General features: G+C 51.1%; 7 protein-coding genes across 7 annotated transcripts; 1 reads left to right on the top strand and 6 right to left on the bottom strand.

Moving 5' to 3' along the window:
* Positions 1–699: 699 nt before the first annotated feature.
* On the bottom strand, positions 700–1,017 carry LAJ45_10315 (uncharacterized protein; the record flags this gene model as incomplete). Its single annotated transcript, XM_046119842.1, has 1 exon — positions 700–1,017. One exon carries the CDS (start codon positions 1,015–1,017, stop codon positions 700–702), a length of 318 nt encoding a protein of 105 aa, XP_045966979.1.
* A 46-nt stretch (positions 1,018–1,063) lies between these two features.
* Positions 1,064–2,867, bottom strand: LAJ45_10316 (uncharacterized protein; the record flags this gene model as incomplete). Its single annotated transcript, XM_046119843.1, has 6 exons — positions 1,064–1,222; positions 1,312–1,432; positions 1,638–1,749; positions 1,929–2,281; positions 2,345–2,620; positions 2,695–2,867. The coding sequence occupies 6 exons, from the start codon at positions 2,865–2,867 to the stop codon at positions 1,064–1,066; spliced, it is 1,194 nt and encodes a 397-aa protein (XP_045966980.1).
* A 3,793-nt stretch (positions 2,868–6,660) lies between these two features.
* LAJ45_10317 (uncharacterized protein) lies at positions 6,661–7,179 on the bottom strand (the record flags this gene model as incomplete). The annotated part of the gene is made up of 2 exons (XM_046119844.1): positions 6,661–7,087; positions 7,169–7,179. The coding sequence occupies 2 exons, from the start codon at positions 7,177–7,179 to the stop codon at positions 6,661–6,663; spliced, it is 438 nt and encodes a 145-aa protein (XP_045966981.1).
* A 318-nt stretch (positions 7,180–7,497) lies between these two features.
* LAJ45_10318 (uncharacterized protein) lies at positions 7,498–7,880 on the bottom strand (the record flags this gene model as incomplete). Its single annotated transcript, XM_046119845.1, has 2 exons — positions 7,498–7,807; positions 7,870–7,880. The coding sequence occupies 2 exons, from the start codon at positions 7,878–7,880 to the stop codon at positions 7,498–7,500; spliced, it is 321 nt and encodes a 106-aa protein (XP_045966982.1).
* Positions 7,881–8,274: 394 nt separating this feature from the next.
* Positions 8,275–8,716, bottom strand: LAJ45_10319 (uncharacterized protein; the record flags this gene model as incomplete). The annotated part of the gene is made up of 3 exons (XM_046119846.1): positions 8,275–8,445; positions 8,506–8,659; positions 8,706–8,716. 3 exons carry the CDS (start codon positions 8,714–8,716, stop codon positions 8,275–8,277), a joined length of 336 nt encoding a protein of 111 aa, XP_045966983.1.
* A 1,459-nt stretch (positions 8,717–10,175) lies between these two features.
* Positions 10,176–11,551, bottom strand: LAJ45_10320 (uncharacterized protein; the record flags this gene model as incomplete). The annotated part of the gene is made up of 4 exons (XM_046119847.1): positions 10,176–10,803; positions 10,884–11,062; positions 11,283–11,293; positions 11,356–11,551. 4 exons carry the CDS (start codon positions 11,549–11,551, stop codon positions 10,176–10,178), a joined length of 1,014 nt encoding a protein of 337 aa, XP_045966984.1.
* Positions 11,552–12,081: 530 nt separating this feature from the next.
* Positions 12,082–13,942, top strand: LAJ45_10321 (uncharacterized protein; the record flags this gene model as incomplete). The annotated part of the gene is made up of 7 exons (XM_046119848.1): positions 12,082–12,407; positions 12,489–12,553; positions 12,608–12,936; positions 12,996–13,217; positions 13,281–13,658; positions 13,718–13,750; positions 13,838–13,942. 7 exons carry the CDS (start codon positions 12,082–12,084, stop codon positions 13,940–13,942), a joined length of 1,458 nt encoding a protein of 485 aa, XP_045966985.1.
* Between the last annotated feature and the right edge of the window lie 740 nt (positions 13,943–14,682).

The raw sequence follows: 14,682 nt of genomic DNA on the forward strand, positions 1-14,682 counted from the left end.
GCGACTTAGAACCGTGTTCTGTGATTTTTATAATATTTACCTTTCACGACCCAATCCTATTACTAACCTATCAGTACGACCCTCGGGTCATTATCAACCCTGGTTCCACCTACCCACCTGCCTACGTGTTCTGCTTACCTGCGCGCAACCTACCAGTGCTACCTCCCTACCTATCTACTAGTTCCACCTACCTACCTACCTCCCAGTTCTACCTACCTACGAGTTCTGCCTACAAGCTCACCACCTATTTGCTGTTCCTGCATGATTGATTACCCGACGCAATTGTGAGAGTGACCGGACCAAAGGTGGCTAAGCCCCGTATCCGCCGCCAGATAATTCTGGTCCACCACAAGAGACACAGCAACCCCCGAAGCCGTAACTGGGGCCGGAAGATTTCTACACGATTACGAACTCACTTTTGTGTTAGACGCAATTGCCCTTCAATGATTGGGCAGAGATGGCTAGAAAAATGACGAGTACGTAACGCCTGGAGTCGAGTGCCCGCTCAACCCTGAAGTGAACCTCAACGTTTCCACACTGACATATTGTATTAACCATGTACTGATTACAGAAAGGGCTCATTAAGTACCGACGAACAATAACAAAACAAAACAAAACAATTCCCGCCAAAAAAAGACCAGCTAATACAGCACCATGAACTCCCCTCCAATCATCCCGTCAAATTCCAACCTCACCTTATCACCTCTTTGGCAGCTTAGGCACCACCGCCCGCTCCTTCTCCGAAGTCTTCCTCGTCGTCTCCCCAACCTTCTTCACGGCTTTCTCCGAATTCTTCCTCTTCGTCTCCTCAACCTTCTTCGGCGCTTTCACCGTCGCCGCCACCACGCGCTCCACCCCAACCGTCAGCCTCTCTACTTCCTTCTTCTGCGTCTCACGCACTGACCCCGCCACGTCCATCCCCGCCACCGTGTCCGCCACCACCTTGATCCCCACCGCCTCTGCCTTCAGTCTCTCCGTCTCCGCATCAATCTTCATCTTCTCACTCCTCACCATCATCGCTGCAGCCTTCAGTCTGTCTGTCTCGGCTTTAATTCTGTCAGTATTACACCCCGCACCTGCGGTCAGCATTTCGCCGCGCGCAACCTCGGCGAGCGTCCCCGCGGCTTCGGCTGTCGCAACGAGCTGCAGAAGGGCTAACCTGCAGTGCTCTACGGGCAGTGGAGGCGACTGTTGGTGGTGTGGCCGAGCAGTGGGAGGATCTCTGTCCTAGTGGGGGTAAGGGTTAGCCGTGGTTGCGGTTATGGGAGTGGGGGGAAGGCGGATGTGGGGATTGGGAGGGAGGGGACATACGCTAGCGTCATTCTTGTATGAGAGGTTTGCAATCGTGGTGCGGAAGATGTGGTGTAGTGGTGGTGGTGGTGGTGGTGGGGGTGGTGTCTTGTGGCGTGGTTTCGGCGGTGAGGAAGTTTGACTTAGTTTGGATGTTAGAGGTTAGAGATGCACTTGTGATGTCACACCACCTCTGAACACGATCGCTATTTCATGCGGGCAAGAAGCCGCCAAGAAAACCGTTGTAAGGCATGCAGTAACAGTCTTGTTCATAGGTTTCACCTGGTTGGCGGCCTAGACCACTGGAGACTGCGACGGAAGGGGCTGACTAAGTGTATACGACATACCAAGTATTTATTTTTCTATCAGAAGCATCCATAAATGCTGCCTCGATCAATGAAACTCCCAACCCCTGTTCCTTACCAAAGAAGTTAGAGCATTCCAGACTATTGAACAGAACTATGGATATCACATTTCAAATAAAATCCACGAATCATAGTCCAAGAACTCATGATAGTTATAAACACCGCCGTAAAGATTGGGTAGCTGGACCACTCTGGATCGACCTATGGACCACACAACCCCGACTATTTATGAACCGGTCCGACTGTCTAGGTCGGCCGACTACTTCTTTATACCCCCAAGAAAAGCACTCAACGTCTCTTCACTTCTCCGGGCCTGTTCCCCCTTCGGCTTCGACTTCCCTTTCCTCGCCGACCTCTCCGCCCCCTCCCCTTCTTCATCTGTCGCAGCCCTAATCCTCTGCCTGAATTGCGCTACATCATCATCCCCCACATTTTCCATACCGCCATGCGCCGTCAGCGCCTCCACGTGCGCAACCTCCGCTAGCTGCGCCAGCACCTCGACGGTGGCACTCACATGGTCCATGACGGCTTTGCGCTCTTCCGGTGATAGCAGTTCGTGCTGGCCGGGGGAGGTGACGTGGCCCACTGTGCCGTTGAGGTGGGTCAGTAGGGTGATTATCTCGGACCTGGTGGGTGGTGTTAGTGCGGTGCGGTGCGGGAATGGGGGGGAAATGGGAGGGGAACCGTACGAAAGTGACATTTTTTTTGGGAGGGGGGTATTAGATGAGATGTGCGGAGCGGGAGAGAGGGATGTCGAGGTGGAGCTGGAGCTGGGGTAGGTGGAAAATGGAGGGAAGTATATATGAAGGGTTAGGTTGGAGGCCTGAATTACGCGCGGTTGCAACGCTTGCCGCGGAGGGGAGCTGACTAAGTGTGCTACATACAGCATGATACAGGGAGGAGTATTTATTTCTCTATTAGAAACATGCTCCAAAACAATAGCATCTCCGCCATAAACGCTGCCGCTATAAGACTATTCCATAATCCGCACCATAGACCTCCCCATGCACCACCGCCGCCCCGCCAACACCTTCCTCACCCCTCGTTCGGCTTAAATCCATTGTCTTCAACGCCCGTAGCTCCTCCGGTGCCCTGCTGCGCCTGGTACTCCCCCGCCGTCATCGCCTGGTACTCCCGCGCCGTCATCGCCTCCACAAGCGCCACCTCCGCGAGCTTCTCCAGCACGTGGACGCTGGCCTTCAGATGGTCCATGACGTCTTTGCGCTCTTCTGGTGATAGCAGTGTGTGCTGGTTGCCGGAGGCGACGTTGTTTACCGCGCTGTTGAGATGGTTTAGTAGGGTGAGTATCCCAGACCTAGTGGCGAGGTAGTGTGGTTAGTGGGGTGTAGTAATGGGGGAGGAGGGAGGGGAGTGAGCTGTACCCGAGGGACATTTTTCTTTCTTTTCTTTTTTTTTTTGGGGGGGGGTAGATGAGAGATGCGGGGTTGGGTGTGTGGGAGAGTGGGATGTGGATGTACCGTTAATTTTTGGGAAATCCACTATGTCCGCAACAGGAGGGGGTATGTCCGGACCAAAGAGAAAAAGGCTCGGCGCATATGCAGAGAGGTGCAGGTACGTGATATCATATCAATTATTCCCCGGATGCTAAAAACTCTATAGAATCGTCCTCATCATGAACTCTGTCTACATCTGCAAAATCCGAGGTTGAGGTTACAGGTAATTTCCAATCACCAATGACTAAATCTTTGAAGCCTTTGATGGCTAACTGATCATCTTCGCTACCATCAGCAGCAAGTGAAAGTCCCACTTTCTGGAACACCCTTCTAATTAATTCATCTTTTTCAACCGCAAATAGGTACAAAGCGTCCCCAACAGTCCATGTAGTTAATATCCGCCTATGACTAACTGTCCATTTCTCAAATGTCTCGACACTTTCACAATCCCTAATTACTTCATCTGTCAAGCTACATACATATTCTTTTAAGGGCTTGTTAATAGAAACATCTAATGGCTGTACCAGGCTAGTATAGCCAGCGGGAATAAGACTAGGTTTGATCTGATTTAAACGGAGGAGGTCTAAAACAGCGGGTGTTTTATGTGATTTGCATAGGTCCATGGCAAAGAGAGAGGGTTTTCCATTTAGTGCCGGTAGTAGATACTTTTCGATATATTTGATGAATAGAATTTCAGTCACATACGCAGTGTCGTTGAACTCCACAATCACTCCAGGGTGATATTTTTCTGGCTCTGACCCCAACCGCTTGTCCTGTCCATGAAAGATAATCATAGGAGGTATCCTATTAAATCCGTCTGCAAAAATGCATAACACTAAACTAGCCTGACATTGATCCCAACCGCTTCTTGACTCTTTTACCCAGACTGTCTTTTCTCCGATATTATTGTACGTGTGGCCAGCAAGGTATTCAAATGGTATAGGTGTCTCATACAAATTGCAGATATTGGATAGGTCATAACGGTTTTGAGGTCTATTGATGTGAAATCCATCACCAATCTGAGCTCGTTGAGAATAGAAAACATAGGGATCAAACTGTGAGTTCCGACAGTTGAACCGAAGCCAACTGATTACAAGATTACGGTAGTCCTCTGGCACCTTCTGGGCAGTCTTTGTTATGCATCGGAGACTGATTCTGTATCAGCCAAGAAACCCGGAAAACCATCCATTCGAGAATCGGAAAACAGAGGTTTCCGCCTCAGGAAACAAATCCTTGAATATATCCTCAGCATGTACCCTGAACCATCCTCGGCGTACAGCTTGCCCTTTTTCTCCCCGCTCTAAAAACTGTCTATACAAGCGGGTCTCAAGATCAGGCCATCTGCAAGGGGTAAAGGTTCGAAGAGTACGGACAGAACTGAATTTTGCAAGTGATTCTATTGTATCCTGTTTCCGTACCCAGTCGCTTAGTGTCCGCTGGGGAACGCCAAATAAATCTGATGCTTCTATCTGTGTTGGGCAGCGGAAATCACCCGTCCCAACTTTCAATCCTTTCACAACTATTTCTACTGGTATGCGGTGATGATACAAGAAGACCAACGCTCGTACTTTCTGCTGCTGGCTCCAGGTACGTTGCTGGAACCGAATAGGAATGATATCGCTTGGCTTGAGGATACGGTCTCTGATCAACTTGGGTTTTGGCCCTGGTCGGGTACGACTGGCATTTTGTTGACTCGTTGAAAGTTGGGTTAACATCGTTGACGGTTCATACATTCACAATTGGTTGCTACAGGTGCCCGCCCTCAACTGCAGCCCTTTTCATTGGTTCGGACATACCCTCTCCTGATGCGGAGATAGTGGATTTCCCAAAAATTAACGGTAGGGTGGCAGAGAAGGGATCGAAGTGTGAAGGTTGTAAGAAAGAGGAAGAAAGGGTTAGGTTTGAGGCCTAAATTACGCGGGGTTGTGGTGTTTCATGATTGGCGGTTCGCGCTTCAGCCGCAAAGATTTACACCTCGCTCTAAGAAACGCCAAGGTGCTGGCAATTCTCGTTTCTTATAACAAAATCTTATAGCAACTAAGATTTTGTAAAGCTGTTAGCGTGTACCCTATGGCGCGTTTCTTACAGCAAGGTTTTCTTATAGCGGCGCTTCTTATCCCATGAACCGTAGAAGCCTGAGGTTCCAATTGGGTACTTTGCAACTCTAACCTCGATAAAACACAAAAACGATATAATCCAGCCCTGTTCACTAATAACAAAGAAGCGGGAAAGTTTATCAACCGATCCCAATAAGAGCTCCTAATATAGTACTCACGAAGCTGGTGTTGCTGTGAATTTAAGAAAGGTCACTTTATTTCAAGTGGGACCCAATCGGGTCCTTAACTCGGTTGCTACGGTTGATGGGATAGCGAGGTGTCGCTGTAGTACGTAGCTACTAGGGGTGTGCCACCTCGCACCGCGAGTTGTTAGATTATGAGTATCATGATTAGGTAAATATACAATGTATATGTAGAGGCAACTCCTTCCACCCCCCCTCTCTTCCTTTTCCAATCCCCAATCCATCCTTTCCACCTCCCCCCAGCTTCCCTCTCCCACCTCCCCCCTCCCGCTCTACCTCCCCTTCCAGCTCCTCCTCCCACAAACCGTTCACCTCGTCTACCACCTCCTACTCCCAGTCAGATCATATCATATCACTATTTAATTATACAGAGCTTTTTAATTTAATTGTACAAAGATAAACGCTCGGCGGTGCAATCCCGTGCCCGGGCGTTCGCGGTTTCATGCTCAAAGATTGATGTATCGTGCTTACTAAACACCATGTCGGTGTCGACCAATCAGACTGCAACAATCTAAGAAAATCGGTTTTTTTTTTTTTTTTTTTAAATCATATAAATTGTTTCTAGATACAATTACTGCATGCAGTCATAGACTATGGCATAAGGACCCATCCCCAATGCCAGGTCCCTGTTATAGTAACTATGGTATGCTACCAACCGCTCTCCTGTTACAAGGTTGATGACTAAGGAACCCCCGCCTAAGAAAAAGGGAAAAAAGTTCCGGATAACACAAAAGAAAAGAGTAACCAAAGAAAACATGCATCTTGCAACCCCAACTGTAATGACTATGGTCTGCCATCAACCGCACATCCACCTCAAAGGCAGACGATAAGGGTGAGTAGTTGAATACCTCGTGAGAGCGTAGAGGGTGGGTCCGTCAATGAAGAGGGAATCCAGGAGGGTGGCTGGTGCTGGTGGTCTTTAAGAGGTGACCTTCGAGCTCGATATCCAAAAGGAGGAGATTTTGACTTGCCTTGGCAAATGAAGCCAAAGCAGAGTCTGTAGTGAGGAGTGACCCCGCACTTCACGAACTCTTGGCGGAGTTGAGAAGGGAGTTGACAAGGACAAGAGGGATGTCTAAGAAAATCGTTAATCCAGTACATAACAGATAATAGATAGACTGTGAGTGCCCTGAACATACACAGCACGAGGACCATTTTGACTCATTTCTTAAGTATATAAACCACCACATAACGATCAACCAAACCTCACCCCCGGAATAGACGCCGCCAAGCCAAGAACCCCCATCCCCGCTCAATCAGACGAATCAGAAGAAAGAGAAGAGAGTCCCGCGGCCACCGGTACCTTCTGCCTCGCATTGAACGTAGAAACACTAGGCTTTTTCTTCGCCACTGCAACCACCTCTCCCTTCTCCACCGGGGCAACAACCTGCTTCGTCGCGGTAACTACCTTCCCCTTCTCCGCCTCGGCAACTCCCTTACCCTTCTCCGCCGCGGGAACATCCTCCTCCCCTTTCGCAGTCGTCTCCGCCACAGGGCCTCCTCGCGGCCCATCCATATGCAGCGCGGAGTCGGCGAGCTTGGCCAGCAGGTCGACGCTGGCCTTGAGTTGTTGCATAACGGCCTTGCGCTCGTCGGTGGAGAGGGGGGTGTGCTGGTCCGGCGTGGTGATACGGCTCAGCACGCCGGTGAGGTGGTTTAGTTGGAGGAGTATCTCGGAGCTGGGTGGGGTTAGTTAGTTGTGGTTGTGGTTGTGGTTGTGGTTGTGGGGGGGGGGGGGGTGAGGGGGTGGGGGGAGGTACCTGAGCGTCATTTTGGTGTGGTTGTGCGGTGGGCTGTTAGATGGGTTGTGTGTTCCAGGGTAGGTGGAGAAGGGAAGGTTGGTGAAGGAAAAAGCAAGCGTTAGGTGGGGGGCCGCAATTACGCGGGGTTGCAACGTTCACCCATGACTAGCGCTTCAACCGCGAAGGTTTCACTACCTAACTAGACGGGATATCTACTACTACAGCGGCGCAAAACATATAAAATAAGTATAACCATTTGCATTCATCTCTTAAGTATAATATACCTTATCCCTAAACCCCTTAGGCCGACATGACGAGCAACTAAGCCCCACACCCAGAGGCGTTCATCAAGGGTAATGAAACACGATCCCCGCCGTCGTCTTTCTTGCCGCAACCTCCTCCTCCTCCTCCTTCTTCTTAGTCGTCTCCGCCGCCGCACCCTCCTCACCTTTCTCAGTCGTCTCCGCTACAGCGCCTCCTCGCGACGCAGCATCTATACGCACAGCCTCGGCGAGCGACGCTAGCACCTCGACGCTGGCTTTGAGGTGTTCCATAGCGGCTTTGCGCTCGTCGGTGGACAGGACAGCGTGCTGGCCCGGCGAGGTGACGTTGTTCATCGAGTTGGTGAGGTGGTTGAGTAGCACGACTATCTCGGAGCTGGGCGGCGGTTAGTTGCGGTAGTGGTTATGGGAGGTAGGGATTTGGGGGCGGGGGAATACCTGAGGGTCATTGTGGCCGGTGTTGTGCGGAGGTTAGTGTGGGGTGGGGTGGGCTGCGGGGTGGGTTGCGGGTAGGAAGGAAGAGCGCAGGTGTGGAGAAGGAAAAGGCAGGGGTTAGGGTTGAGGCCTGAATTACGCGGGGTTGCATTGATGATTGGCGCATCACGCTTCAGCCGCAAAGGTTTGACTACCTAAGTAGACGAGATATGTAGTAGTAGCTTAGTCTACAATGTCCCTAAACATATACAATAGGCAGGCCTGTTTTCACTCATATCCCTTCTATATAACACAATCCTTAAAGGTCTTCGGCCACAAACCCCTGCCCCCGCCATAAACGCCACCAAGGCAACAACTCCAATGCACCACCTGTCACCGATCACCCCCCGACCAAACCCCCAACAGCCCTCAAGCGTCCTCCACATCCATCAGCTTCAACACTCCATCCGCGTCAAACCCCCACCGCTTCCCCCGCCCACCCACACTCTTCACCGCACCCGTCTCCGCAGCAGTAACCGTCTCCTCCATCCCCGCCGCCGTCTTCGCCGGGCAATACCCCTCCCCCTTCCCCTCCCCTTTCTAGGTCATCTCCGCCGCGGCACACCCCTCCCCCTTCTTCCGATCTACTTCCGTACACACGGCCTCGGCGAGCCGAGCTGCGGCTTCTGCTGTCACCAGGAGCGTCTGCAGCGCGGTGCTGCGCTCGGACTCGGTCATGGCGCTGAGCTGCGCGGGCGAGAGGATGTAGGTCAGCGCGTCGAGGTTGCGGTAGAGGACGTTGGTAGTTTCGGTGCTGGGAGTGTTAGTGGTGCTCGAATGAGGGAGAGGAGGGCGCATACCCGAGTGACATGATTGGGGATTGTTGTTGTGGTGGTGGTGGTGATGGGGGTGGGGGTATGTGGAATGGATGGAAAGGATGGTCAGATAACGGGCTTGGAGTTGGAAGGTTGGAAGAAGGAATGGGTCGAGTTGGGGCCTGGCTTGCGCCTCAGTCGCGCGCCAGGCTGACTTACCAACCAGGCGCCTCCAGGCTGCTGATTGGTCGGATAAAGGAGACCTGCAGGTCTACAGTAACCTTTAATCCGGAGAAAACAGAAGGCAGATATATATATACATACCTAAGCGCATTGAAACTTCACTGTCTCGCCCGCATTACACTACTAGTAGTATCACTGCGACCAATCACCTACTCCCTCGATCGCAGTCCACATGACGCCAGCGAGTGATAGTGTATGACGCACCTCCGGTACCGCTCGACCCACCGGATGATGCCGTAAGGTTCATCGCTCGGGCTTTTGCAGGTCTGGTATAGCACCTTTGCGGCATTGTATGCGAAGTTTGGAACTGTAGACTGGCTGCAAAGGCCTCGTGCGTTTCTGATACGGCGTTTCAGGCGTGGGTTATAAATAGTCTTTCCTCGCTAGTGGATGTTCACATCGGTTGGAATAGTTCCACGATGTTCTACTGGCGTCTCTGCCGGTGTCCTAGAGATTGACCCGGGCGGTGAGCAGTTTCGGTGTTTGCGGGACCCATGTTACACTCGCGCGCCTCGTGGTGCAAAGGGATCTTGTTTGGGCTCTAGGCTTCTGTGTGTTTTTCTTTGAACTCGGGGGTGTGATTACGTTGTTTATCGTAAACCCTTCGCACGCTTAAACTAAGCCCTCCACCGGGTAAAGTAAACAATTACCCAAGGAGTTTAATTATTCCCGGCCCCCTCGCAGATTCAAATGCGTGATTTCTCTCTGTTCACGGAATTCGCTACTGCGGGAGTAACGCCGACCGCCGCCCAGACTATCGCACCGAATTCCGCGCTGCACATAGAAAACAATTCTCCCCGCCTCCGCTGATGACGAATAAAACTCAGGATGCGGCGCGCACTGTTTGGAAGTAGCAGGTTGTGGCACCCGTAACCCCTCGTCACCATGGCAACACGTACCTAACAGTAACCGTGCCATAATAATATGGTCTGTAAATGGCACTACAGTTTGATAAAAGCCGTATCGATGCGATGCCATGGCAATACGGCCTGATTCAACATACCGAATCAAAAATCTAGCGGAGAGAAGCCGCACCACAACAGTCCCCTCTAACAAGCCTTCCTCCAGAAAAACCGTGCTTCCATGCAAATACCCTTCTATTAATCTCTTATATATATATACATAATCCCCCGTCCCCAAACCCCAAACACCTAGCCCAAAAAACAAGCAAACAAACACCACCCCCGCCATAAACGCCGCCAAGCCAAGAACACCACCCCCGGTGACCGCAGCCCGACCAAAACATCCAACACATCCGTCTCTGCTTAGCCCTCAATAAGTCTCCCCACCTATCACCACTATCTCCTTCGAGTCCCTCGCCGCCCGCCTTCCTAGCCAAAGTAGACTCCTCCTCTTTGTCCCTACCTCTACTATAGCATCCGCCTCCCCCTCCCCGCCCAGCACCACCGTCCCTCCCTCCGTATCCCTCGCCACCTTCCGCGGCCACAGCACAACTTCCTCCGTCTCCTCCGCAGCACCCCTAACCTCCTTCTCAGGCGTCTCCGCCGCGGCACCCCTAATCTCCTTCTCGGGTCTCTCCGCCGCAGCACCACTCTTCCCCTCCTCCTTAGTCGTCTCTGCCGCAGCACCCCTAACCTCCTCCTCACTGGTCTCCACCGGGCCACCCCCCTTCTCCTCCTCCTCCTCGGTGATCTTCGCCGCGCCACCTCCCTCACGCTCCCCCTCCCCCTCCCCCTCCTCCGTCGTCTCCGCCACAGCGCCTCCCGGCGATGCATCTATAAACACGGCCTCGGCGAGCCGAGACGCCGCTTTGGCCGTGACGAGGAGCGTCCGTAGCGCAGTACTGCGCTCGGACTCGGTCATGGCGCTGAGCTGCTCAGGGGAGAGGATGTAGGTGAGGGCGTCGAGGTTGCGGTAGAGGACGTTGGTGGTTTCGGTTCTGGGGGTGTTAGTGGTGCTGTGCGCGTAGGGGGATGGGGGGAGGTAGGAGGGGAGGTAGAAGGGGAGGGGGGGGGTTACCCGAGTGTCATGGTTGTGGTGGTTGTGGTGGCTGTGACCAGGGGTTTATGGGGTGGTTCGCGGAATGACGTGCGAAGTGAGGAGGTGAAACCGGAGAATGGAACGGCGGTGGAGAGCTGGGGAGGACGACGGATGGATGGGAAGAAGGGTTGGGACGGGAGTGTGTCGAGGTTGGAGGCCTAACTTGGGGGTCAGCCGCGCGGCTGACTAAGTGGGCGCTTTCGCGCTATTGGTGCCCGGATGCAAGGGACACGAGCGTGATGATCACCTAAGTAGCCGCTGTAGCGTCTGTGCGGGTTTGTTACCTACACAAGAAAGAAGGTAGATGCCAAAGTGTACTCTGAGTTCCAGGTGTCATACGTTGGCGAATAACATACTTTATCAGGACGTGAGTAATACAATAGTGTGGCCTATTAACTAGTGTCAAACAGGAACAGCAACATTTATTGCAAGTAAACAGTTAACTCCTCACTATGGCAGATGGTTTTTCTTAAGTAAAGCCGAGAGTTGAACTTATCATTTAGCGTAGAAATAGGTATGCCAAATTCTAATGATAGCACTATCCAGGATTTTTTAAGTTTTGCCTTCTTTGTCAGTGCCCTGTGAATGCGATCCTTCCTCTCTACCTGGTATTGAACACTCAAATCACGTTTCTTAACCCTAACCATCGTGAGGAATCAAAAGGTTGTGGTTCGTATGGTACGGCGTTTGCAAGCTGGGATTCTTTCAAGATGATGGGCAGCTTAGTCATCCGACTACACTGGATTTCCGGCTCCGCCGTGTTCTACGTCATCCTAAGCGTTAACCCAACCCTAACCCTCTCTGTAGCCAGGCGCCTCAGTTACCTCCTTTAAGTTGTTTACGAACGCCACACGCCACAACATATGATGACAAAGGTTCTTGGACGCGGGGTAAAGCCTCAGCCGTTCAGCCTCGTCATTCCACAGTTCCTCATCGCCAAATCACCCTAATTAACAGACCGAACTCCGCAAAGCCTTTATGATACCGCTATAACTCGAGAAGTTGGCTGTGCATATGAGATCAAAATTACTATAAACGGACCTGATCTACGCCCTTCAACCAATCGTTAAGGAGATAATCCCTGGCCGGAGATAGCGAGTTTTTGCGGTACTCGGTGGGCTTTGTTGACTAGAGTAGGGCCTCGCCGCGGAGACGTACATCCAGGGGCGGTATCGCCATGGAAGTCCTTACCGTCATCTCCATATTAGCCCCCATATTTGGTTTAGTGGGCGTTGTAACTTACATTGCTCAGTCCACGCTCAATACTATGCTTCGGAAATACCCAGCTCTGCTAGAGAAAGTTTGTCAAGATATTGATGCATTCCCCCATTTGTTGGAAAGGATTGGTGAGATTCTGCAAGAGGATGGGATGATGTCTCTCACAGCTCTTACTACCATACGAAGGGACGCAGAGGGAGTCTACTACAGAGTGAGGAGGGAACTATCTCATATGCACCGTCATGAGCAGAAATCGGTGCTGGAATACATGGAGCGGTTAAAGGGGTATGAGGCCCTTCAGAATATAGCCACTCAGTTACAAGAACAAAGGAACTCATTGAAACTGATCCTTGTACTTATTCCAAGGTATATATGCATTCGTTCCACTCCTGCCTTCCCCGACTACCAAGGAGGCACAGTATTTGAAATAGGTGGGGAGAAGCCTCGGCTAGATTTACTGACTTAATACTCACCCAGGCCTCAAGTCGCACCCGAAGGTAGTGGAGGAAACACAGAGGAACGAATCTCATCCCCAGATATGGCAGCTTTCTCTTCCGAAGCTAAGCGCCACCACCTCGAGACAATCATTTCTCCTGATGGCAAATCTGTTGTCCATACGCTCACCAACTCCTACCCCAACCTCACCACCGCCACCGCCGAGTGGGAAGACTCTCGTCCCGTGGGCAGTGGCGCTAATGGCACTCTGGTGATGCTTCAGTCAGGACCCTCTCGGAATCTCCGTGCTGTTAAACGAGTTTTCGGACATGCTGCCATATGCGCCAAAGAGATCAATGTCCTGTCGACGGTTTCAGATGTAAGATAACGTCCTCATCTTCTCACGATTACAATTTTCCTAATTTTGCCTTAATCTAGAGCCAAGATCTCTTCGTTCAATTCCTCGGCTGGTATAGCAATCGGGAATTCACCTATATTGTGATGGAGTTCGTTGAGTGTGGAGACCTTAGTACATTCATCGAATCACAGGGGGGTTCGCCAGTGCTTGAGGGGACAAGTCGAGAGATCACGCGGCAGATCTTGAATGGGATTAAAGTGCTACACGGGAGGCAAATCTGCCACCGGGATCTGAAGCCGCAGGTATGGATATATATTATACTCTTATCGTTGGTTGTTCTGTGTTGACATAAGGATGATGGCTAGAACATTCTTGTGGTCACCCTTGATCCCATCCATGTCAAGATAACAGATTTTGGTGTGTCCAAACGAATGGTGAACACACAGCTACGGACTAGGGTCGGTACTGTTGGATACACCGCACCTGAGGTGCTTGGGATATTGCCGGTGTCAACCCATGATAACAGCTATGGATCTTCGGTGGACTTATGGGCCATGGGATGCATTATATACGAGTTGTTCACGTTACGGAGACCGTTTGATACGGCCGCGAGGAACGAGCCAAGAAGTGACATGTTGTCAGGGGTTCTTGCTCAGATCTCAACGGAAGTAGATATGCCATCGTTTTACAGCTTCTGTCTTGGTGGGGACACGCATATTCTTGAGGTGTTGAGGCAGTCAGGGGTGAGTGTGGACGCCGTGGGTGTGGTGGAGGCCCTTCTGAGACGAGATCCATCCTCAAGATTATCGGCGTCGAAGGCTTTGGAGTTACCATGGTTTGCAAACCCAGGGCAATCAAGGGAGTGACACGCGTTCGAGTCGCCTGTACGCACCCCAGGGCGCGTTATAGTGGACCAAATTAGACCGGTGGTCTTAAGACGCAGCCTTTCTATCATCAGGTCAAATGGGATAGCTTCGAACAGTACCACAACGGGTCGAGGAAATCCTTAGATACGATAAGAGAGTAAGAGGGCGGCAGCAAGTGTGATTACAAGACATTGTGGGGATGAACAGTGGAATGTTTGATGGGAGGTTATCTAGTTAAAGTCTGTTGATGTCAGCCCGCAATGTGTCAGATTTAAAGAAGGATTGGAACAATATATGTAAGATTATTCGAGTGAGTTGTGGTTTTTGATTCCCAAATAGACTTTCATTCTTTATCACTTGTTGTTTTCCGCCCTTTTATTAGCGTAGTTCATTTGTGGTTTAATCCCTACCATTTGTTGAAGGTTAACTGCTCGATCGACCTGCATTTATAAAAAAGCAGGCGTTCGTTTCTCCACAATTTCCGCACATGATGCATGTTGGTTTTGATCTTTTGTATTACAAACAGATACCTAGTCCATTGATGAACACTTCTTATCCAGGAACCTTTGTTATGGCGGCCTCCCGGAAGGTTCCCCCACGCACTGAAGGGTTCTTGAAATCCAGGCGTTGCTTAGTGGCTACCCAACTGGAGAACACATCTACATATTCTGATGGTTCTGGTTTAATATTAGCGAACACCAGCGATTGATTGACATTGAACTTTTCCTTTAACATTGTAATCATCTTTCGCATGGCATGATAGTGACTTCTTCATAATAGGGAATCCCCGACATACGTCATCAGGAGATAGAGTACAGACCAGACGCTAGTTATTAAATCTAAAACCAATTCTGGGTTGCTGGTGGTTCCAGAACGGCGTCCGCTAATGGTGAACATCGGT

Source organism: Morchella importuna, assembly GCF_003444635.1.
Source record: "Morchella importuna strain M04M26 chromosome Unknown Morimp01GS044, whole genome shotgun sequence".
Taxonomy (NCBI): domain Eukaryota; kingdom Fungi; phylum Ascomycota; class Pezizomycetes; order Pezizales; family Morchellaceae; genus Morchella; species Morchella importuna.